General features: G+C 42.1%; 1 protein-coding gene across 6 annotated transcripts in view; it reads left to right on the top strand.

Annotated features, from left to right (window-relative positions):
* ANKIB1 (ankyrin repeat and IBR domain containing 1) overlaps nucleotides 1–26419 on the top strand; it is a 168335-nt gene that overhangs the window by 74013 nt on the left and 67903 nt on the right. For 5 of the 6 annotated variants that reach the window (XM_045003430.1, XM_045003432.1, XM_045003433.1 and 2 more), the window contains exons 3-5: nucleotides 6473–6773; nucleotides 15202–15384; nucleotides 26121–26238. In XM_045003430.1, the coding sequence (XP_044859365.1) occupies nucleotides 6473–6773; nucleotides 15202–15384; nucleotides 26121–26238 (602 nt within the window). Of the gene's footprint in view, nucleotides 1–6472; nucleotides 6774–15201; nucleotides 15385–25373; nucleotides 25498–26120; nucleotides 26239–26419 lie in introns of those variants that run through there. The other variant, XM_045003435.1, reaches the window with a different exon arrangement.

The following is a 26419-nucleotide window of genomic DNA, read 5'->3' as shown; positions in this document are numbered from 1 at the left end:
GCCCTGCTCTGGAGCCCGCACCCCCAGCTAGAGCCCTCACCCACCCCAATGTTCTTGGGTCCCTCCCATGCTCTGAAACCCTCATCCCTGGCCCCACCCCGGAGCCCTCACCCCCACACCACACCCCTCTGCCCTAGCCCTGAGCCACCTCCTGCACCCTGAACCCCTCACCCCCAGCCAGAACCCTCACTCCCTACAATCTAACCCTCTGCCCTAGAGTGATGAGCCCCCTCCCACACTCCAAACCCTCAGCCCCCAACCCCATTAATTTTGTTATGTGCACCAATATGGAGGTGATTTGTCTAACATTGCCTCCATATTGATGCACATAACAAAATTCATTCCGCAGATGAGTGGGAAAAATTAGAGGGGAACACTGGCTGGAACTGGTTCCACCGATGGTGCAGTCATTGCCATCTGGACCTGCAGCAAATCTGTTCCTGATCTGCCTACCACTAGGCAATGTATTGATTTTTGGCCAGTTTTGTGACAATAAAAATATCAGTTCCCTGGATTCCGTTTTTGGGCCCCTGCTAGGGTTTACCTCCCACGCGGGTCTGGGTTTAGTTCATTGTCCCTTCTGAGGAAGTTCCTCTTCTCTCTTCTGGAGGGGGTCCTGATTGGGGGTTAGCATTGTGCCAGTATATCTTGATTTTTCTCTCAAATCCAGGCTGAACATCTTCATATTTGTCACCCCACTTCCCAGCTATGGTCACATCTATGGGATCTTTGTCTGTTAACCATGATTTCAGGTTGGGGTGGCAGAGTTTATAGAACTATTCTAAACCCATTAAGTTATAGGCCTGGTAACCCTCCAACCAGTTCCCCAGTTTCTTATGTAACCCGTAATTTGAGTTGAAACCTCGCATAAGTCATGTCCCCTTTTTTCCGAACTCCGTGAAACCTTGTCCTATATATTTCAAGGTTCAGTTTAAACTTTGCAACAAAGCTTGTTTACATAGCCCATAAAGTTTATAGTTCTCTATCCATAAAGTTGAAAATGTCCAAGGCCTTTGTCCATGGCAGTAGTGGAGCCACACACAGGACCACATATTCCTGTCCCACTGTGATAGTTTACACCCCATTTCAGAAGCATGTAGAAACACATTCATGTCATCCCCCTCTCCAAAGGGAGGAAATAATTTGGAATATATGCCTCACTGGGACAGGTACAGGGGATCCAGCTTTACCTACTGGATTAGGTTTTTCCTGGTGCAGTTTCTCCATTTTGGGTTGATATAGACATTCCCTTTCCTCCTCTCTTCTTATGCTGGTGCTGGTTCTACATCTCTTTTCTCTTGTACTGACACTGCCTCCCCCAGTTTGCAAGCAATTGCATTTCCAGATACACACTGTCTCTCTCCAGCTGTAGCTTCTCCTGCTTTGTCGATCCGTACACAATGCCTGTTGCAATCATGTCTTCAATTCCAGTGGAATATGGATTCTGCCTCTGTCAGCTTCTTTCCAGCTTCCCTCCCTGGCAGTCAGCTCCAAGATTTGTCCTGCCTCCTGGACCCTTTACCCAGTGGGCTGGCTGTTCCTTGCAAACCTGGACCATCATTCCTCTTCTGGACATGACTGTACAGCAAGTCTACTAGCTGTATGTTTGTCTGCTCATCATTGTTGAGCTGCCTCTCTCCACTTAGCTCAAGTAATTGACTTTTCTTCAGCTGTTCATAAATCATTTCCCCAGTTCTTTTTGCTTTTCCTTTCCCCAAAAGACTGATATTTTTCACTGTGCTTTTCCCTTCTACAGTCCTTGCTTCACTGCTGTTGGCACACATGGCAATTCACACTGTCATAGAACCCACATTCACTCACTGCCACCATATGTATATTATTACCACTATAGCAGGGGTTCTGAAACTGGGGGTCGGGACTCCCCAGGGGGTCCCGACCCCATTACATGGGGGGTTGTGAGCTGTCTGCCTCCACCCCAAACCCTGCTTTGTATCCAGCATTTATAATGGTGTTATAAATTAAAAAGTATCAGAGGGGTAGCCGTGTTAGTCTGGATCTGTAAAAGCAGCAAAGAGTCCTGTGGCACCTTATAGACTAACAGACGTTTTAGAGCATGAGCTTTCGTGGGTGAATACTCACTTCGTCGGATGCATGAAAGCTCATGCTCCAAAACGTCTGTTAGTCTATAAGGTGCCACAGGACTCTTTTTGCTGCTTTCATAAATTAAAAACAATTTTTTATATATTTAAGTGGGGGTTGGACTCAGAGGCTTGCTATTTGAAAGGGTCACCAGTATGGAAGTTTGAGAATCACTGCACTATAGTAATGCGCATTTGTTTGAAAAAGACATCTGTTTCCAAACATGAAATCAGCACTTGGTTAAAAGAAGTAGTTATTCATTAGTGCTGAACTAGTCTGACTAAAGATATATGATTCAAAATATCTCATCGTTTTACTGCTTATCAATTTAAAAATTACTGAAGGACAAAATGTGTAAAAGCCATTCTGTTAATTCATATATATCAATGAGGTCCTCCTTGTAATCCTCAACAAAGCAATTAGTACTAAGTATGTTACCTGAAAACTAAACATTTAGAAATCAATCACTGGAGGGTCTTTTCTAAAAACTTTGGTCTCAGTCTCTCATAACTATCTTGATGGCTTCCATCCAAAGCACTTATTATTTAAACTGTTTTTATTTGCTCTCCATAATAAATGGGGTCATGTTTTCATGGAAGTGAATATAGGTCCCTGCTGACCCGCCGTGTCTTCAGTTCCTTCTTACCACCAGTGATGATCATTGGAGCTGTGTGTCTTGCTTGCCTTGGCAAGTGCTTCCCCTAGTGATTGAACTTTGAGCTTTCTGTAAATATTTATTAAGTTAGTGTAAGTTAGTTAGCTAGAATTGGGGCTCCCCCACCCCCCGTTTGTCTCCCCTCTTGCAGTTCGGTGCATGCCTCGATCCCAAGGGTTTAAACCATGTGGGACCTACCACAAGTTCATGCCAATGGGCGAACCCCATGACTCCTGCCTCCAGTGTCTGGGGGAGGTGCATCAAACAAATCGTTGCAAGATCTGCAGAGGGTTCCTCCCAAGGACAGAAAAGGAAAGGGACTTCAGGCTGAAGCAACTCCTGATGGAGGAGCCCTCTGCACAATTTTTTTTAAGGTTGATAGAATTACTAAACTATCATCCTAAATTTGCTAGAAGAATGTAAAGTCTATCTCCCTTGAAAACATTGAATGCACATGTCACGCTGTCTGGAGTGACTCACAACTGTGAGTGCCTACCTCAGGGCAGACTGTCAAGAACAGGGCAGATAGCCCCAAACTGATGGAGTCTTCTATAATTAGATTTCATCAAGCCTTTAACAAATGTGAATTCCTGGATCACCATACCAGTCATACCATGGAGTTGCAGACAGTCCCCTTATATTCTGCAGCCTGTCTCGCCACCCAGACAAACTGAACTTTGTGATAATGGTCACTTTAACCAAAAATCACAGCACATCAGATTTCTCCCGGTCCCAAGAAACCAGTCACTTACCCCAGATCAATTGGTACTCCAGATCTTACACCAAAGGCAATGCTGGCAGCCAATTCTATAGTAAACTAACTAAAGATTTATTAGCTAAAAGAAAAAAGAATGAGAGTTATTGAGAGGTTGAAGCAGATAAAATATATATACAGGTGAATCACAGTTCGTAACTCCAATTGGTGGCAGTGATGTAATGAACTGCAGTTTCCCAAAAGTCTTTCAGGGTACCGAGATTGTCTCTGGGGATCTCTGCTTTGCATATGGTACGTTCCCTGTAAGAGTCCAAAGAGGCCGGAGATGAACGATCTTTCTTTTAATCCATTTTTATATCTTCTTCTGACAGAAGACAAGCTGACAGTGTCTCTGCTCACATGGACTTTTCCTTTTGACCCTGGTCATCATCACGATGCCTTTTGCTTTGGAATTAGCATCTTTTCTGATAAAGTCCTTCATTAGCATTTCACAAAGTTTCTTTTGTGGGTTATTTAGTTACATGGGTATACACGATGCAAGTGTTTGCTATTACATTATAACAGGAACAGATAAGTGAAAACAGTACAAATAATATTTCACTAGTTTTCATGAAGTTTAAACATCTGAATACATACTTATACATTACTCACTTAGGTCTATATTAATACAACCAAATTAGCCTGTGACCCTGATCTGACCTGGTCTGCCAGCGTCACAACAGATGCTCTTTGGAAAAGAAAGACTGAAGTAAATATGAATAAAATGAAAAAGCAGATAGTATAAAATGTCACCTTTTCAAATATGGCAGACTAAGAGCACTTTTTAAAAAAAAATTCAGTCTCTCCATTTTTCTTATAAGGCTCGTGGCCAATAAGGCTGGTGGCTGAAAGGAACTGGGAACTACTTTTTAACTGGCTTTCGGGTTATTTTTTCATAGATTCATAGACTCTAGAACTGGAAGGGACCTCAAGAGATCATCGAGTCCCGTCCCCTGCCCTCATGGCAGGACCAAATACTGTCTAGACCATCCCTGATGGACATTTATCTAACCTACTCTTAAATATCTCCAGAGATGGAGATTCCACAACCTCCCTAGGCAATTTATTCCAGTGTTTAACCACCCTGTAATGTCCAACCTAAATCTCCCTTGCTGCTGCCCTTACATGTCTTCAGTGAAATTCCAAAATACAGTTACAAATTAAATATCACTGTATTTTGGGTCCTTTTGGTTCTCACAAGCTGTGAGATGAGTGAGGAGGGAATCCGAAGGACTTCACATTAAAGCAAGGAGCAGCTGGAATATGAGTGGACAGAGAGTTTGGCTGATTTTGCATGTGGCTGGGGTTGGAGCAGTTGTATCTCTGCAAATGACTTTTTCAAATGCATGCAAAATCCCTGGTCCATCTCCTAGCTCCTCCCAGCTGATACATCCTGCTTAGCTTCATGCAAAGTCCTTGATTCTGCTTCACACGCCATTCCCTGCTATTATCTTTCTTTTCCCTTGAATTCACTACCCTGCTGCAGAATCCTACCAGCCACTTACAAAGACCCCATTTTCTCCCTCCCACAAATTGCCAATTGCTTACCCTCCCTTACGGATAATTATTTTTCTAGTAGAGCCCAAGGGCCCAATCAAGTTGGGACCCCATTGTACTGGTGTAATGTGCCCTAATTCTCTTCTCTCAAAACTGGATTGTAATTTTATAATCCTGCCTGTGTAAGGGGCAATGTAAAGCTGGGCAGGAACCAGATTGTGACTCCAGGAATCACAATCTGTTGCTTTCCCATAGCCTCAGAGGAGAAGAAAGCTGCACCTTTTCACTGGTGCAGATTACTTTCCCCATCTGGACTGGCTCTGGGGCATGAGATTTTTGCATTGGGGGCAGGACAGAAACCAGGCTCTGCCCACTCCTGACTCTATCCCCTTCCCACTCATTTCCTTGGGAGAGGGAGTACCAGACTTGCTGCTCCTACTTAAGCAACTCATTCCTTGGAGCAGGGAGGGGCTCATTACTGAGACCTCTGATTGTAAAACTTTACATATTGTGGAAGAAACTTTTCTCCATTCTTGCACTGCTAGTAGAAAAAAAAACTATCTTAATTTTAAAATACTTATGAAATACTTTAAAGAAAGAAAATCATTGGTACCTTTGTCTTGAATGAGTTAGTGCCTGGTGGGGGAAAAAATAAGAAGAAATTTTGATAAAAAACACTGACTACATTTTAAAGGTGGAAAAGTCTGCCTGTAACTATCAGCATGCCTTTGCAAATCATGAGTTATATCAGTATTAAAACAATAAGTCGATAAATAGAAGTGATCCATGTCAGAATATTTACAAATTCTGCTAAGATATGAATTTTAATATGTATTTCTGAATCTTGTTTCTTCGTGTATCAGTTGTATTTATTGCACAGAAGATTTTTTTTTCTTGCATTGTGAGTAAAATACACTATCCAGGGGTGTTTTGGTGATGCTGTAGTTTACTGCTACTCTGAGATTAGAGTTTATGGCCGATTTTGACAGTTACTCACTTCCAAGGGTAATAGACAAGGGTTGGGAGTAATTGTGCCTGGAGGGAAGAAACACCCCTCAACTTTCTCTTGAATGAACTACTACAAGTCAGCATTCAGAGCAGGATCCATGAACTCTGGAGTGAGTTACATCCAGCCTTCTTCCATGGAAAGGAAGATCAAAGCAATTTCGGGGCTTTGGAAGAGAATAAAGGGGGTAATTAAAGCAACCCAGGAGAACCACACAAATGAGCGATTAATAATATTTTAAATTTTACTTCCATATTTTAGCAGCACAACTCAAGAGACTACGATCATAACCAGCTGTTCACACCTGTGAAATATTTTTAATTTATCACTGAATTAGATAAATCAAAATCTTGGCTAGAAGAGAGTAGCAGCCATAATGGAACTTCTCTGCTTTAACTTACTGTATCAAAATAATAAATTACATTATATACTGATTATTTTTCTTCATTTTTCCATGTAGGACTTTTCTTTTTGTTAGAGATGGAAACCCAAATAAACGAAATGTGCACAATGAGACATCTATGCACTTGCTGTGTATGGGACCGCAAATTATGATAGCTGAGGGAGCTCTCCATCCTCGCTTGGCACGACCCTCTGAAGATGACATCAGAAGAGCAGATTGTCTGCAAATGATCCTAAAATGGAAAGGAGCAAAGCTTGACCAAGGAGAATATGAAAGAGCAGCTATTGATGCAGTTGATAACAAAAAAAATACACCTTTGCATTATGCTGCTGCCTCAGGGATGAAAACCTGTGTAGAGGTAAAAAAACAGATATAAATATACAGATTTGTGGTTATATTGTGGTATTTATATATGTATTCAACAAGGCTATTACACAAAGAAAACATTTTTAATACAAACTTAAGAATTACAAAGATTGGGAAAAGTCTATTTAGAATGCTACATTTGTAAATCTGAAAGAACAGAACAGTAAACTATCAGGTAGCCACACAAACTGAGAAGAGATCAAAGGAAAATCAAACTACATATACTTATTAAATTAACTTTATAAGATAAACCATATAGTGTGAGGAAGAACCATACTAGTTATTAATAATAATTAAAGTAATTTAATGCTAGAGAAATATGTAAAGAGAAAAATGGAATAAATAGCTACCTGAGCCAAATTTTAGAAGCTTGTTTACCCTGCTCAATATGGGAAAACAGCTGTGACTGGAGGAGTTTTAACTACTCACCCCCTGCCTCAAGAATACCTTATACATGTGTAGCCCATAGTGTCCACCTGCTGATTGAAGAATGAACTCTACTCTCTGTGTTAGCATAACTACAGTTTACCAATGAGAACAAATTCTAATGTATGTGAAAATTCTATACAGTATCTGCCACTTATTCTGGGCACTCTTAAGACAGGTCTACACTACAGCTGTAGCACATCTGGCGAAAATGCTCTATGCCAACAGGAGAGAGCTCTCCCATTGGCTTAATAACACCACCTCCATGAGATGCAGTAGCTATGTTACATAAGAACGGCAATACTGGGTCAGAGCAAAGGTCCATCAAGTGCAGTATCTTGTCCTCTGACAGTGGCCAATGGCAGGTGCCTCAAAGGGAATGAACAGACCGGTTATCATCAAGTGACCCATGCCCTGTCACCCAATCCCAGCTTCTGGCAAACAGAGTTTAGGGACACCATTCCTGCTAATAGCCATTGATGGACCTATCTTCCATGAATCTATCTAGCTCCCTTTTGAACCCTGTTATAGTATTGGCCTTCACAGCACCCTCTGGCAAGGAGTTCCAGAAGTTGACAGTGCGTTGAATGAAAAAATACTTCCTTGTGTCATAGCACTGTCTATCCGGGGTTAAGGTCAATATAACCATCACTCAGAGATGTGGATTTTTCACACCTCTGAGTGACATAGTTATACCAAAGTAAGTATGTAGTGTAGACCAAGCCTTTACTGGGAATTCTGCTTAAGTGGGAAGTCTGCAAAGGAATCAATTTAAACCTGATTCTAAATGGCAATGTCTGCTGTGTAATTGGACTAGTAATTCCACTTAATTGAGTGCCTTCAGGTGATTTAATAGTGCTTAGGTCTCTGATTGTATTCCAGTTTCATTCAGATACTGCCTGTTAGCCCTGTTTCAGCTTTCAGTCTTTTCTTAGTTTGGTACATGCAGTAAATCTTTGATATGATGGAAAGAAAGAGATTGTGAGCTCTCCAGTTATTCTCTCCTTTCAACTCCCTTGGTCTGACAGCCTGATGGGCTCTGACCACAGTGGATTTTAGTCACTCACAATTCTACCAGCCTGCCTTCCCCAGCATGGCTCTCATTTTCACAGCCATCTGATTTTTGAGCATTATTGTACAGTACAACAAAACGTACATGTAATATATAGGAGGAGGAGGTAACTGTGCCTAGCTCTCTAAAGGTCTTTGATCTTTCCCTGTGCCCACACTGACTAATGCCAAGTTCTTTGTTTCTTTCCTTTGGGTATGGGGCCCACATTCCTCTCACATTTGACCGAATGACTAGGTTGGTATCTCAATCCTGTTCTGTTTCCTCTCCTTGGGAGCATCTAACAATACACAGAAAAGTTGGTCTATACCACCAGTTCTTTGAGTGCTGGTGCCTATATGTACTCTATATGTGGGAATGCATGCACACCATGCACCTGAGTCCCAGAGATTCTTAACAAGCTGTGTCCATTGGCCAGCATATATGCAGTCAATATCTTCGTACTCCAGACCAAAGGTATAAGAGACTGCAGGCTGATGCCTCCCCGGTTCCTTGTTACCACTGCATGGCCTGAGTTGGAATCCTCTGTCTACAGATTTCTCCAGCTTCTTTTTTATAGTCTGTAAATAGATATCACAAGTAGTTTTTAGGCTAGCATAGTTATTTTTTTATAATATAGTTTATATATCTTGTTTTTCCCTTTGCTGGGAAGTCATGCTCATAGTCTGGATCTATGCCCAGAGTTCAAGAATTGGGTCTCTTGCCATTGTTCTTTCCATGTGAGAGATGACCACCATCATCTACTGTTTGGGTAAGACGCGTATTTCTGCGAAGTGCAGCATCTTTCACTCGTTTTCCCCCGAACATGTTAAGCTCATCAGCTTTAGTTGAGGAAACACCCAGAAGGCTATCAGACCTCACTCTGATCTGAGCCAGGGAAATCCACTATATGTTGGCCCCAGCTGACAAGCAGCAGCTCTCCGGGCATGAGCTTGAGAGCAGAGCCTTGAGCTGCGAAGCCCAAGGACCCGTTTTCCAGTGCTTCACTTGAGAGTAAGGGGCATTGAGTCCAGAATCTCTTGTTCCTTTTGCTCTTAGCTCGCTAAGAGAGTTATTTCTCCATTTATATAGGGGTACATAGTTTTTAGCAGTTCTAGTATACTAGAAGTGTTGTTAGTCTTTCCCCAGCCTGGGGATTCCACCCCAGCCAGGGACTATACCCAGGATCCTGGGCTTCAAAAACCGTGCCTCCTGCTGCGCTCCTTCTCTGTGACCGATGAGCACCAGTAGTACCTCTACTGTCTGGGCGAGGTGTACGTAGGCCTTGCTGGAGCCCTAGGCATAACTAACTGGTTCACAGCCTTTGGTTCTCACTAAGTAGGCCTGCATATTCCTGACCAGAGAGAATGGTACAAGAACATCCAGGTTCTCAAGTAAATACATAAACACATTCTTAAGAGATAGTACAGGAAGACACCAACCTCTTGTAAGATAAGGATGGGACAACAGGCTAATGGATAAGGATGTTTTGTTTGAACTAGCAGGTACAAGGTGTAGGGTTGGTAACTAACCACATCAGGAGCGTAATACGTAACTTATTTGTATCAGTGTATAAAAGGAGAAGTCAGAGGAGGGGCACCTATGTCCAGCTTAAGGGGCAGCATCCCGGTGTGCTGGCTGACCTGGTACCATTGTCACAGGCATACATTTATTAGTGTACCTTTACCCATGGAGCCAGGACACTAGTATCATGTTTCGTCAACAATAAACTTGGCTGAGTGCCTTTGCCACTGAACTGAGCTTGCGGTCTTTCTTGAGTAACATTGAGGTCTGCTGAATTTGCAGACTGTGCTCTCTGCTCACGCTGATAATGCCAGAGATCCAAGAACGGAAGCACTGAGCAGCTGTAATAGCTTAGCAGCCTTGACAATGTTGCAGCAGCAGCGACATTCCACAGTGTTTAGCTCACTGTGCTGAGATGTGCGCTGCTGTTATCTGAAAGTCCTTTGTGCCCAGGACCAGGGAAGCCTGGGAACTCTATCTCCGTAAGCATCTCATGGAAGAGGCTATGTGACCCCAAGCACACTTGGATCCCGGCCCAGGAGGACTCCCTGTGCAGTAGCCACGACTTGGAATAGAATATCAGGGTTGGAAGGGACCTCAAGAGGTCATCTAGCCCAACCCCCTGCTCAAAGCAGGACCAATCCCCATTTAGCAGGACTAAATCCCTAAATGGCCCCCTCAAGGATTGAACTCACAACTCTGGGTTTAGCAGGCCAATGCTTACGGCAAGCACCTCTCTGAGCACCGCTTACAGTGCAGAACCGTTGATACCAAAGGACAAGGACAAGTCCTGGCATGAGAGCAAAAAACATTCTCAGTCACAAGAGCAGGTCCCCTCAGAGGACTGCGCATAAGTTCAGGATTCCCTCCCTGAGCCGCGCCATGCCAGGTTGGGTGAGACATCGTGCATGGATCCTGCCAGGCTGGCGCCGAAGTCTCCCGGGCTGGAGGGAAAAGCAAACCAAATGGGATTCGATGGCAAACCCAGTACTGAAACCTCCAGAATGCTCACTGATGCACATGACACCACATGCTCTGACAGTGTCCTGTGGACCCCACACATTTCACCAGGTACCTCAGCCATCTCGATGGGTGCTCCATGGACCCCGGCCACATGGCAGAGGAGTTGATCCTCCCCTACCCACAGTTATCTCATCATAGAAGGCAATCAGGTTGGTCAAGCATCACTTGCCCTTGGTGAATCCATGTTGACTGTTCCTGATCACCTTCCTCTCCTCCAAGTGCTTCAAAATGGATTCCTTGAGGGCCTGCTTCATGATTTTTCCAGGGACTGAGGTGAGGCTGACCGGTCTGTAGTTCCCCAGATTCTCCTTCTTCCCTTTTTAAAATACACTGCTCTACAGCCAAAATGCTTCTGAAATAAATGTAGTCAAACTTTACTAATTCTGGGTCACTGAGAATGAAAATGATGCTTAAAATTGTTGATTGGCTCTAGTTTTTCTGTTTAGCCAAAGTGAGCAGAGATGCCTTGTACTTGTGTGAACAGTGCAGATAACTTCTGCTATGTTTGTGGTGAAGTGACTTTTGCATCACAAAAGCGCAGTATAACCACTATGGTTAAGAAAGCCTATCACCTTTATTTTGGCTGCAAAATTGGAGATCAGGAGAAGAGGTAGGCCCCACACATATGCTGCAACACTTATGCAACAAATCTTCGCCAGTGGTTGAACAGGAAAAGGAAATCTATGCCTTTTGCAGTGCCAATCATTTGGAGAGAGCCAACAGATCATACCAGCAATTGTTACTTCTGCATGGTGCCTCCAGTTGGGAAAGGTGTGTCAAAGAAGAAAAAGTGGACTGTGCATTATCCAAACATTCCATCAGCTATACGCCCAGTACCCCACGGAGAAGGACTGCCGGTTCCTGATGCACCAGAATCATTCTCACTTGAGTCAGATGAGGAAGAGGATGAAACTTCTGGTCCTGAACCATCAATGTCACAGGACCCACATTTTCTCCCATCCTCCTCCTCTGAACCACACCTCATAACACAAGGTGAACTGAATGACCTTGTCAGGGATTTGGAACTACCCAAGAGTAAGGCAGAGCTGTTGGGCTCCAGACTACAGCAGTGGAATCTCCTGGCAGGTGATGTTAGGGTTTCCATGTTCCGTGACCGTCAAAAGGATCTTGTCCCATTCTTCTTCATGGAAGGTGATCTTGTAGCCTGCAACAACATCGATGGTGTGATGGCAGCCCTCAACATCGTTCACGATCTCGATGAGTGGAGACTGTTCATTGATTCATCGAAGACGAGTCTTAAAGTTGTTTTACTGCATAATGGCAATGTTTTGCCATCAATTCCAGTTGGTCATGCAGTCCATATGAAGGAAACCTATGACAACATGAAACAACTTTTGAGGTGCATAAACTAGGACCAACATCAGTGGCAGCTTTGTGGCGATTTGAAGGTTGTTGCTCTCTTGCTTGGTCTGCAGACTGGATACACAAAGTACTGCTGTTTTCTCTGCGAATGGGATAGTCGTGCAAGAGATTCCCACTACATCAAGAAAGATTGGCCACTCAGACAGTCATTGGAGCCTGGGAGGAAAAGTGTTCAGCATCCACCACTTGTTGAATCAAGGAAGATTTTGTTACCACCCTTACACATCAAGCTGGGTCTGATGAAGAACTTTGTCAAGGCCATTGACAAAACACAAGCAGCTTTCAAGTACCTCCGTGGAAAATTTCCAAGGTTAAGTGAAGCTAAGATAAAGGAAGGTGTCTTTGTTGGTCCTCAGATTCGTGAACTTCTTCGAGATGATGTATTTGACCATGCACTGCGTGACAAGGAAAAGACGGCATGGAAAGCCTTCCAGTTAGTGACAATAAATTTTCTCAGAAACAACAAGGCAGACAACTACAGGTTGTTGGTGGAAAACCTCCTCAAGGCATACAAAAGCCTTGGTTGCAACATGTCACTAAAGATACATTTTTTGCACTCTCATCTAGATTTTTTTCCACCGAACTGCGGAGCAGTGAGCGACGAGCACGGCGAGCGATTTCACCAGGACATTGCAACAATGGAGAAACGCTGTCAGGGCAAATGGAGCCCATCAATGCTTGCAGACTATTGCTGGATAGTGACAAGAGATGCTCCATTTAATGAATACAAGAGACAAGCCAAGAAGCGCCGAGTAGACACTGAATAGGACTAAACTATGTACATAATAGTTTTTTGCCTTTTGTTTCATAATAAATTTTATTTATATAACCCTTTTGCTGATTTTTCACATATTTCACCTGTCCTGTTTATCATGTAAAGCAACCATAAACACATGAAAAGACCTAGGTTTACAATTTATGATTAAAACTCTACTATCTACACAATATACCGGTACATAGACATAAAATGTAAAAACTTAAATATCTTAGAAACGGTAGCCAATCAGTTGTTTTAATTGTCATATTTGAATTCAGCACATCAAAATACATAATAAATAGCACATTTTATCTCTGAAGCAGACGACTTCTCAAAAATTGTAGACCAGTGTAATTGCCAGGATCCCTTTAGAGCCTTTTTTTAAAAATTGGCGTCACATTAGCTATCCTCCGGTCATTTGGTACAGAAGCTGATTTAAATAATAGATTGCAAACCACAGTTAGTAGTTCTGCAATTTCACCTTTGAGTTCCTTCAGAACTCTTGGGTGAATACCATCTGGTCCTAGTGATTTATTGCTGTTTAATTTATCAATTTGTTCCAGAACCATCTCTAATGACATCTTAATCTGGGACAGTTCCTCAGATTTGACACCTAAAAATGGCTCCAGTTTGGGAATCTCCCTCATATCCTCAGCTGTGAAGATGGATGCAAAGCCTTCATTTAGTTTCTCCGCAATGGCCTTATCTTTGAGTGCTCCTTTAGCATCTTGATCATCCAGTGGCCCCACTGGTTGTTTAGCAGGCTTCCTGCTTCTTATGTACTTAAACTTTTTTTTTTTTTGCTATTACTTTTTTATTCTTTGGTCAGCTGATCTTTACATTCTTTTTTGGGCTTCCTAATTATATTTTTACACTTCATTTCCCAGAGTTTATGCTCCTTTCTATTTTCCTCACTGGGATTTAATTTCCACTTTTTAAAGGATGCCTTTTTGTCTCTCGCTGCTTCTTTTACTTTGTTGTTTAGCCACAGTGGCACTTCTTTGGTTCTCTTACTATGTTATTTAATTTGGAGTGTACATTTAAGTTGAGCCTTTATTATAGTGTCTTTAAATAGTTTCCATGCAGCTTGCAGGGATTTCATTTTTGGCACTGTATCTTTTCATTTCTGTTGAGCTAACTTCCTCGTTTTTCTATAGTCCCCCTTTCTGGAATTAAATGTTACCGGGTTTGGCTGTTAGGGATGTTAAATTTAATTATATTATGGTGACTATTACCAGGCGGCCCAGCTATATTCACCTCTTGGACCAGATCCTGTGCTCCACTTATGACTAAATCAGGAATTGACTTTCCTCTTGTGGGTTCCAGGACTAGCTGCTCCAAGAAGCAGTCATTTAAGGTGTCAAGAAACTTTATCTCTGCATGCTGTCCTGAGATGACATGTGCCTCTTAGAAAAATAATGATATTGTAACTCATGTGTGATAGTCCATGACAATGCAACCTGCCTCCCAGTACTGGGAACCCACCCACCCCATTGTCTGCACTCCAACTGTGTCACGGATCTCTTAAGTGCTGGATCCTACCCTACCCACCTCATGCATGAAAGCGTCAGAGGAAGGTAAATGGAGGTGTGGATTTTTTGATATATAGCCAAAATTGGCACCATGCTGAAGAAGTGGCTAATAGGGGAGGTAATCTAGTTGGTGACTGTAAGGTTTGTTTCCCATTGAGAAGAAATTGAGTTCTGGTGATGCTTTTAGAGGGAAGGCAATGAGGAGTGTAAAGGGGTGGAGAGCTCATGCAAGGGCAGAGCTAGAGTAAGTAATCTTGATTCTCTTTCCACTCCTTATATTTTTCAAGATAAATACTACCATTCTTCAGGTGTGAAGGGTAAAACAACATTTTATCACCACTTCAAAGCAAATCAGTTTTCTCTGAATTTGATTTGTGACAGGCATTTTACAAAAGCTGCATTATAAAATTTCAAGAAGTGGGGTGGGGCTTATTTACCATTTTCTGATGTGATCACTTGTTAATTTAAAAATTAAACTGCAGTACAGCTGGCTAACCAAGACACACTTGATGCCCAGGTACCAGTCAAAATTAATAGAAATCATTCTGTAACATGTGTTTTAACTTTATTTCTTAATAAAGAATGTATTCTATAATCCCTTTGCAAATATGCAAGCTTCCTTTTGTATACTTTACATACTAGTCCATATTTGATCCCTGTTTATTAATGTTAGACATCTTTTAGAGTCAGTAATTGATCGGTGTTGACTTTTGATTTTTGCTTTTAGCTTCTGGTAAAACATGGTGGAAACTTATTTGCGGAAAATGAAAATAAAGATACTCCCTGTGACTGTGCTGAGAAGCAGCACCATAAAGACTTGGCCCTCAACCTGGAATCTCAAATGGTATTCTCACGGGATCCTGAAGCTGAAAGCATTGAAGCTGAATATGCTGCGTTAGACAAAAGAGAGGTGAAGTGAAACTTTTAATTATGTACTTTATGGGTTTTATAAATCTGCACATGTAGCAACACTTTGTGATAGAGGCAAAAATATCTTAAGCATGAGCTTAATTCTAGGCACACTTTTAGATCCACTGATTTCAGTGGCGCTATGCACATGCTTAAAGTTAAGCACACTGCAGAAGAGCAGTAGTGATTCCATAGTTAAGATTGAACAGAGCTTTCTGTTCATAGTATTTCAGAGAGCTCTGAATTACATACGCAATGCAGGTTGTCATTGAAAATTGCTGTGCCATATTAAAGCTAGGGGTAGAGTTAGTGGTGCACATTTGGGGTCATTTGGTCAAGTAAATTGGGAGATAAAGCCGTCCAAAAACAATCAACTTCTAAAATTTTCAATTTCTTATGATTTTCTGTCCCAAATTGAGGGGGGGAATATAAGAAGGATCCACAGCATATTTCCTCATCTCAACTAGCGAATACCACCAAGAAGCAGCTGCAAACTGAAATATTTCAAAATACACCTCTACCCCGATATAACACGACCCAATATAACACGAATTCGGATATAACGCGGTAAAGCAGTGCTCCGGGGGGGGCTGCACGTTCCGGCGGATCAAAGCAAGTTCGATATAATGCTCCCAAGGACAGCGTTATATTGGGGTAGAGGTGTATATTAATTTTTTCTTTCTGGTTCTAGAGGGTTGTGCCTTGAACTGCTGTAAACCAGATCTTGTACAGATGCAGGAAAGCATGTAATTTTCATGTCCATTTTTAAAAGTGATCTAGAATTCGTAGGTACATTCAGTTTAGATTGAAATTTGTTTTTGGAGTAAATTAGGTATGTGTTTTGGTTAGGGGTTTCTCATTTTAAAATTGCCTTCCAGTCATGACCTGCTTTTTAATAAAGTGCTCTAAAATGCACATGCAGAGCCAGATCAGCTTGAACATTGGAATGTCAGTAGAGGGACCCAGGTAAGAGGTAGTAGTGCAGTCTTGGAGTGGCTTGATTAAGGAATTTATAAGATGATCCCACCCCCCATTCCCTTCTCTTCCAAAATGAGTTGATTGTGTGGTTCCGTGTATCACTGACAAGAGGAAGATAAGGAGTGCAGCCAAAGCTGCAAGGGTAGAACACCATGCCAGTTTCATGGCACCTTTTCAAAAGAGCTCTAAAATTCACAGGCTAAGTCAGATCAACTTGGAATTGCCAGTTTGAAGACCTTGGATACAGTTTGTGGGGTAAATTTGAGTAATTTGGTCAGGTTTCCGAAATGACAGGCTTTTATTTTTCAGAATGCTTCAAAATGCACCTGCATAAGCAGATTGCCTTGGAAATAGCTATGCTACATCAAGATCCAGGTTAGACTTTGTGGGATCATTTAGTCCGGGAGGTTCTAATATAAAGGCCCACTCGTGACCTACTTTTAATTATCAAAATGCTCTAGAATGCACATGCAGAGCCTGATTGGCCTGGAAATTTCTTTGCCAAGAGAGCCCAGGGTAAAGATGCTGGTGAAAAATTGGGATTATTTGGTCCAAGCATTCCTGTGATACAGCTCCCTTACATATTTCTTTTCAAAGTGTTCTAAAATTGTGTGTGTAAGTAGATTGCCTTGAAAATAGCTATGCCACATCAGAGTCCAGAATAGATTGTGGGCTGCAAATTAAGGATCATCTGGCCAAGAATTCCCAAAATAAAATCCTTTCCCCAGATGGTCTGCTTTTAATTTTCTAAGTGTTCCAGAAGCAGGCACATAGCACAGGAAGTGAAGTGGTAACTGAAAACAGGAATGCTCAGTGTATGCCATGGGGTCACAGTGCTGAAACTAGATTAGGGGGTTAGGAATAGACTCGCTCAGTGCATGCCACAAGCACTCAGCTCTGAGTGGAAGCTGAGAATAAGCAGGCTTTCTTAGCGCAGGCCACAACTGCACAGCACTGAGACCAGAGGTTTAGGGAAATTGCTCAGGCTCTGGCTCAGCCTCCTCAAGGAAGGGCTCAGTGAGTGAGAAGATCCGTAAGCAACCCATTCACCAACTTAAAACCCCTTTGCATATCTCTTACAAGAAGGTTAGCATTTCCAGAAAAAAACAAAATATAAACTATGAAAAACCATGAATTATAGTGTTAAGGTGACACTTCCCACACAACCTGCCTGGATGAAGATGGCAATAAAACTGGGAGTACAACAATATCTTAGCACTCCCTAACCAATCCTGCCATTTTATCTGTGCCCAGCACAACTCGAAATCAGCACTCTTATTCATGTAGTCCAGTAGACCTGCACTGAGATCTATGCAGCATCTTTAATGCAAGGGAGTACTTGCTGCTAGCTAACAGAGGGCAGAAAGGTACTGTTATATTCCCAGTTCCTATTGCCATCCCCCATGGGCAGTGTTAAGTATTCTTGCATTATAGTAACAATATCTGAATTTGAAATGGTTGTAGCCAATTCATGTCATTGTTCATATTCATATGTCATCAAGGAATTATAAGGAATGCTTACATTTAGAATTGAACCATTTGCAATGAAGAAAATAAACAATTTGCAAAGCTTAAAAAAAGTCACAAGAATGCATCATTTCTAATTGCTGAGGGGCAGAACAAAAGCTTTCCACCTTTAAATAAGACAGGAGTCGGTAGTAACTCTACAACTTTTGCAAGTGTTTTCTTTCTTTGAATATTTTTCTCAAGAATATTTCCTATGTAACTGTTTCTAATAGAAATAATTGTTTAACATGAGTTCGTTCTAGAATCTTGTGTTCCATTCGTACTGGTTGAAATGCATGTTCTTCTGAAGAGACATTTCCATTTTAATTTTGCCTTTTTAACAGGGCACCTTTTAATGATTAAATCTGAGTTTGCAATTAAAAAATGTATAGCAAATGCAAGGTCATAATAGTTTTTTAATTAAATATGTTCCTACATAACACAATATAGAATAGGAATATTAAACATTTACAAAACAAGGTATAAACTTAAGAACTATGTCTCTGTGTAAAACGCCGAGACACACAACTTTATGACCAGAGTCTGTTCTGTTATCATTGTGGTTAGGTGAAGCAAAAAGTGTCAAAATGGGATATGTCTGTGTTGGTTTTTTAAATAGAAATCAGGTCAGAGGAAAGTTCCAAAAGATTTCCCTTGCCTCTAATTTCGCATTTTTATTTCATTAATTAAAACAACCCACAATAAAAGAATTTGAGCAAACATTGCCTATATGTATCGTGTAAGAATATAAGAAATATTTATCTCTCAAAATTTATTAAAGTTGAAGTTAGGCTAGCAGTAACCCAAATAATATACATTGGAATTTAATCTTTTTAACTAACTATTTTTGCATCAATTTTGATGGTTTCACATTCATAGTTCTCTGGTTCACTTCTTATTCCTAAAATAGAAGTAGGTTAATCTTTGCAGTATAGCCCCAGGAGGTAAAAGGCACTTTCATTTTAACCCCGTGCTGCAATGTATTCAGTATATGCTAAGGAACACCTGGGAATAAGCAGAAATTCAGAGCAGATCATCCAGAACAGTTTTAGTTCTCTGCCAGACACATAAAGCTTTATATTGCACAATTACAAAACAATCATTTTCTTCAGATATTTAATTTATATTTGGAATGGATCTGTTCAGTTCCAGTTGAAAGCCATTTAGCAAGTATTATAAGCACAACTTTAGTGTTTATATTTAAGAAAGTGAAAGATGTGTTTGCACTCGTAAAATAACCCACTTATAATTAGTACATGGAGATAGAAATATCATTTTTAAATAGGAAGAGAAGACGAAAGTACAACTGACTTTAATATCTCCAGATCTACATATTACATATGTGCATGTGAGTGGTAGATGCAGTATCATATAATTTTTGAAAATATATAGCCCCAATTTACAAAAAGGATGATAATTACATAAAGTAAATTTGGCATCACTTGGTTACCATCTTAATTGCACAAAAAGGAATTTTTATCTTAATTTTTAACAGTACATTAAAAATAGAAAAATCACTTTAATTTTAAATGAACTGATAAAATAAAACTTCTGTGCAAATGCTAAGATATTAATAAACACTTTAACGTAGTTTCAAGTAGCAATTTGATAATAAAATAATTGGTATATTTGCTTTTTGTATCTATCTCAGAATGTTAGAGGTAAAATAAAGGGGAGGTGTGCATGCTCAGGGGTGTGTGTGTGTATGTATGTATGTAAAAGGAGGAGTATACGGAAAGATGACTTGAAGATAGTGGAAAACTGTTATTCCATGGGTTGAAGAAGTGACAGAACATAGAACATTCCAAATTTACAGTATAGTTTAAAGGTCTGGAGATCTCTTTTGCCTGGTCAACACTAGTCTGTTATTTCGGAATTAGCTGAGTTAATTTGAAAAAAAATGATTCCATCCATGTGACCAAACAGGCTTTTTCGATTTAAAGGGCTCTTTAAATCGATTTCTGTACTCCACCTCGGCAAGTGGAGTAGCGCTTAAATTGAGATCACAATCCCAGGTTAAAGGTATTGTTGACGCAATTCAATGTTATTGGTCTCCGGGAGCTATCCTAGAATGCTCCCTTGTGACCGTTCTGGACGACACTCTCAACTCCGATGCACTAGCCAGGTGGGCAGGAAAAGCCCTGGGAACTTTTGAATTTCATTTCCTGTTTGGTCACCATCAGCACAGGTGACCGTCAGCACAGTCCACCATCACAGGCGACCATGCAGAGTCCACCATCACAAGAGATCACGCAGTCCTAGATTCGCAGACGAGCTCCAGCATGGTCTGAACGGGAGGTGCTGGATTTCATCGCATGTTGGAACACAAATACATATGCTAATGTCTCCAGGGCCATGACGGAAAAAGGCTACTCCAGGGACACAGAGCAGTATTGTACAAAAATCAAGGAGCTCAGGCAAGCATACCAAAAAGCCAGGGAGGCAAACAGGCGCTCTTGATCACAGCCCCATACATTCTACCGTGAGCAGCATGCACCACTATCCCACCACTGTCCGTGGACACCTGCAAGGGGGGAGTTGCATGGATCGAGGAGGAAGAGTCATTGGAGGACGAAGAGGAGGCGGAGGACAGTGCACAGGTGGCAAGTGGGGAATCTGTGTTCCCCCCCCAGCCAGGAAGTATGCTTAACACTGGAGCCAATAGCCTCTCCCAACTCCCAGTGCAGGCTCCTGGACCATGACTCTGGAGAAGGTACTTCTGGTGAGTGAGAGCCTGATTGGAGCCATGCGGTGGGGAGCCGGGGGGGAAACCCAGCCACGCTGGGCTGTTCGCATATAGTTTAAAGGTCTCATCCCTGCTCAGAGCCACGTGGTTGGGGGGTGGGGGGTGTTGTGTGAAGTGATCATCCCAAAGGCCGTCCTTTATGGCAAACCCACCAGGCATTGCTTGCTATGGGAAAGAGGTCCCAGCAATTTGAAAACACTGAAATGAATGTAGAAGAAGCAGAACCCCGCGTGCCCCTAGGCTGCCTGCAAGCTGAATTCTGTTGCCTGGCTGTGTGTGATGGCTTACTCATACCAAAGTATCCCCTTTGTTCTCTGAAATGTATCTTATAAAATATTACCCTCCCTTTTTCTCCTCCCGCAGATGAAATGTTTCAACGCGGCTCCTATCTACTCTGTCCCAGAGGCTGGTCCAGATTAGAAGGCACAGAAAACGAACTCAGGAAGACATGTTCGCCGAGCTCATACAGTCCTCCCGCACTGATCGGGCCCAGCTGAATGCGTGGAGGCAAACAATTGCGGAGTCCCGTAAAGCATTACAGGAACACGAACAGAGGAGGGACGCGCGCAATGAGAGCAGGCAGAACACTATGGTCAAGCTCATGGGGGGGCCAACCGACATTCTCCGCTGTATGGTGGATCTAATGCGGGAAAGGCAGCAAGACCACAGACCGCCGCTGCAGCCCCTGTATAACCGCTCTCCATCCTCCCCAAGTTCCATAGCCTCCTCACCCAGGTGCCCAAGAACACAAGGGAGGAGGCTACGGGGACCCACACACTCAACCCCAGAGGATCACCCAAGCAGCAGAAAGCTGGCATATGCGAACTTTTGATTTGGTTTCTTGACTTGTCCTTCCCTCCTCCTCTACCCTCCTAACCCCCTCTCCTCCCGCCCCCAATCTGCCTTCAGCTTTCTCTCACTGTGTTGTGCAACAAATAATAAAGAAAAGTTTTTAAACAATTTAGACTTTATTTCCTTTCATATATATCTAGGGGGCGGGTAACTTCAAGAGAAACAAACACAACTGTCACACCGTACCCTAGCCAGTCATGAAACTGGCTTTCAAAGCTTCTCTGATGCGCAGTGCGCCCTGCTGCGCTCTTCTATTTGCCCTGTTGTCTGGCTGTGCGAAATTGGATACCGGCGATTTGCCTCAACCTCCCACCCCATCATTATGGAGCACACAACAAGCAGCAGCAATTACAATTGGAATATTGATTGTGCTGAAATCTAACTGAGCCAGTAAACTGTGCTAGTGCACTTTCAAATGTCCAAAAGCACATTCTACCACCATTCTGCACTTGCTCAGCCTATAGTTGAACTGCTCCTTACTACTGTCCAGGGTGCCTGTGTACGGCTTCATGAGCTATGGCATTAAGGGGTAGGCTGGGTCCCCAAGGATAACTATAGGTATTTCAACATCCCCAACGGTTATTTTCTGGTCTGGGAAGTAAGTCCCTTCCTGCAGCTGTTCAAACAGACCAGAGTTCCTGAAGATGGGAGCGTCATGCACCTTTCCCGGCCATCCCACGTAGATGTCGGTGAAATGTCCCTTGTGATTCACCAGTGCTTGCAGCACCATGGAAAAGTACCCCTTGCAGTTTATGTACTGGCTGCTCCGGTGTGCCGGTGCCAAGATAGGGATATGCGTTCCGTCTGTCGCCCTACCGCAGTTAGGGAACCCCAGTTCATTAAAGCCATTCACAATGGTCTACATTTCCCAAAGTCACTACCCTTGATAGCAGCTGGTCAATGATTGCATTGGCTACTTGGAGCACTGCAGCCCCCACAGTAGATTTGCCCATTCCAAACTGATTCCCTACTGACCTATAGCTGTCAGGCATTGCAAGCTTCCACAGTGCTATGGCCACTCACTTCTCAACTGTGAGGGCTGCTCTCATTTTGGTGTCTTTGTGCTTCAGGGCAGGGGACAGCAAGTCACAAAGTTCCATGAAAGTGGCCCTACGCATATGAAAGTTTTGCAGTCACTGGGAATCATCCCAGACCTGCAACACTATGCGGTCCCACCAGTCTGTGCTTGTTTCCCAGGCCCAGAATCGGCGTTTCACGGCATGAACCAGGCCCTATTTTACCATGGTCTCCCAATTGCCACATGCTGTGCTTCTAGGAATGTCTGTGTCCATGTCCTCATCAGTATAATAATTGCGTTGTCATCACTTCCTCACCCAGTTTTGCAGGTACTGCACATAGTACTGGATAATGTGCGATGTATTTACAATGGTCAAAACTGCAGCGGAGATCTGAGTGAGCTCCATGCTTGCCACGCTATGGCGCCTGCACGGGTAATCCTGGAAAAAGGGCACGAAATGAGCTGTTTGGTTCAAGATGGCCGATAAAAGGCGGTAAATGGTTGTCTTCTGTAGCTTTCACAGAGTCGGGAAGCTCATTAGAGCTGCAAGAGTGGGAGAGCAGAGTTTGCGGCGGAAGCTGTGCGGCTCTGTTCACGATGGCCGAAAAACGGTGGGGAATTATTGCCTTCTGTAGCTTCCACGGGAGCCCATGACCGACAACATGGAAAAAGCGGCGGAAGCTGTGCGGCTCTGTTCACGATGGCTGAAAAATGACAGGAAATGGTTAGATGAAAGAGTAGATAGACGAGAGAACATGTGAGGTGGATTCATAGTACCAGGAGACAGGCGGTACACTGTGCTGCACCGTCTGCTGGTAGTTTGGCGTCTGCCGTAGCTTTCATGGAAGGAGGAGCAAGTGACGGCACCACCCAGAAACACCCACGAGAATGTTTTTGCCCCATCATGCACTGGGAGTTTAACCCACAATTCCAATGGGCGGCAGAGACTGTGGGATAGCTACCGCAGTGCACCGCTCAGACATTCGATGCTAGCCTCGGTACTGTGGATGCACTCCACCGAATTCACGCGCTTTAGTGGGGACACACAACACCGAATGTATAAAATTGCTTCTGAACATTTGCATAAAATAAGTTCGAATTAATTTCTTACTGTAGACGTACCCTTTGTTAAACACAAAGTGCAAGTTTTTCAGTACAGACCTCAATTATAATCTAAGGGCTTCTGCAGATGGAATGAGTTGAAGTTCTTCTGTGCACTTAAGGTTTGATCCAAAGTTCATTATAATCATGGGAGTCTTTCCATTGACTTCAATATGCTTTGGATCTGGGCCTATATGAGTTATTCAGATATGAACTACACATACATCTGAGGTCATAGAAAACAGTTTTTGAATTACATTGAGAAACAGTATGTGTACATATAATTAAAGAACATATTATCTTGCCAAAGAGGGAATATTTAAAATTTTCTGTGTGCACAACATTACCATTACCATTTCCAGACTTCTGACTGCTTAACTTTGTCTCCTTAATGTTTTTTTATGGATTAATATATTATTTTGTGAACAAAATATATTTATTTTTAAAACACCATCGTAAGGAATATTTCCCATATTGCTTTAAAGAGCAACTTAAAATTCTTAAAACCAGAGAATCTAAAAATCCTTTCTGGGGCTTGTGTGGAACATTCCAACTGAGATAGTATAACACTTACTACTCAAACGAGATAAGTACCAGCGGTCAACATAGAAACAACCAATTAAACATAACTTAGCGCTATTGTGCACTTCAGATTGAAATGTTAGTTCCTTGAATATACATCTATGTTGCAGATATCAAGAAATATCTTTCCCTTATAGATTCTGTCTTTAAAAGGTGGTGGTTGTCATGCTGATGAAGCTAATTTATATTCTTTCAGTGATAATTCAAACTACAGTTCAGATAAAGTCCAGAGGGTTTAGTCATTGTCCCAATTTTTTAGAGCATATCTGTGCAAATGTAATCACTTGAGCACCCAACTGTTTGTATCCCTGTCTATTTGACATGTTTTCATAAGTTATCTTTTTTGTAAGAAATTTAATAGGTCAATCAAATTCTAGAATGCTGTCAAGCAAATGACCCAGATTTATTTTAGCAGGGACCATTAAGGTTCAGAATGTTCTTAGTCGCACCATAGGTGTGCACCAACAGGAAGGCACAAGGAAACTCTCCCCAGTTTGTGCAGCCTACATAAGGAAATGCAGGAACCACTTTCATCATGCTTTCCAAAAGAGGACAAAGAAGAGGCAGGGCTCTGAGTCCACTTCTTCTGTTCACACTAGTCTGGGGAATTGGCTAGTACCAGAAAGGAGAGCAGGCTCTCCCATCAATTGATGCTAGTTTATGTTGCTGATGGATCCTACTGCTTGTGGATAAATACTGGAGTTAGTTTATTAGATGTATTTTTGAGAGTTTATTGTGGATGTCCAGTGTGTGAGATGGACTCTTATTTACTGTAGTGTAAATGTGAATTATAAAAAAAACTATTTAAAAGGCCAGTATATCATTTTCTCAGTCCCTTGCTTCTCTCCTCAATGGTGTCTGCATGGGAGTATAAGACTTAGTATAGACTTTATTTTTTCCTGTGTTATTTTTAAGGAGTAAGGATGCAGCTCTCATATCTTGGCCATAGGAGCTGGAGTGTGACCTCAGAGTTGCTGCCTTTTTGCCTTTCCACCTAACCCTGTTGCTAACACTAGAAGAGAAGATGGCACCCTGAAACAAGCAGGGGGATTGAAACTGGTTCTCCCCGTTTAAGGTGGTCATGTCCGGGGCCACTGCTGCCCAAACTGCACAGTTGAACTTCTGTATTTGCGATGGATCAGCCACATATAGCTGTATGCTCAGACCACTCAACCAATCAATTACCTCCATTCCCACTTCTGACTAGGTGCATGCTGCCTCATGTGGCCTGCAGTATGACGCCAGCCAATTATACCTTCCCTTTCTGTCCAAGTCTTCAGCATTCCTGCCCCCAGGATAATGCCAAGGCAATGGCCCTCAGCACATATGAGGTCAGTAAAAAGTCATCCAGCTGCTACCTGTGTTTGCATTTTTGCCAGGCCAAGCAATATCTTGCTTCAGATAATCCTGGATCTGGCATTCTTTTCTTATTCATCCCTCAGAAGTAGATTTTGAACGGCTCCAGAATTCTAGTGGCTACCTAATGAGTTAACTTTTCCAATAAGAATTATTTGAATTTCCTGTCTTCAACCATATCACCAGCTGGGTTCCATGCAAACCTAGTAATTTAGAGTCTTTTTTCTTTTTTTTAATCATTTGACATAGAATTAGACCATCTCAATGACTGAACTCTAGAAATATCAGAGAACTGTAGATATATCTTCTTTTGGCTTTGAAATATGTAAAATTGATGCACTATAAATGAACATCACCAGATTACAGTGTCTTCATATAATTTGATATAGTTGTCAATCTTCACAGTCATGAGTCAAACAAAAGAATTCTTCCCCAACTTACCTATCAAGAGGGTAGTTCCTCCATCTGCGGTTTGAGATAACTGTTAGGTAGTAGAAATGTTTAAATTGTTGTTGCCAGTGTAATGCAAAATTATTGGTTCACTGGAAAATCTCTACTTCTGAAGAGCTAACCTGTCTTTTTCTTTTCCTTTTCAAAGCCATATGAGGGACTAAGACTTCAGGATTTGCGAAGGCTAAAGGATATGCTGATAGTGGAATCTGCAGACATGCTTCAAGCCCCACTGTTTACTGCAGAAGCTCTGCTTCGGGCACATGGTAATCAAAAACTAATAAAGCATTCAGACAGTTGTAGAAATTGTCTCAGTAAAATAAATCATGTTCATGAGGGTTTTTCCTTTTCTTTTTTTCTAGCTATAATTGAAAGAAAAAGAGAAAATAATTATTAACAAAATGTGTATTCTTTTTTCAAGTATATTCCCACTTTTGGGATGGTTTG

This window comes from Mauremys mutica, chromosome 2 (assembly GCF_020497125.1).
Source record: "Mauremys mutica isolate MM-2020 ecotype Southern chromosome 2, ASM2049712v1, whole genome shotgun sequence".
NCBI classification, from domain to species: domain Eukaryota; kingdom Metazoa; phylum Chordata; order Testudines; family Geoemydidae; genus Mauremys; species Mauremys mutica.
This window is presented reverse-complemented; position numbering and strand designations above follow the sequence as displayed.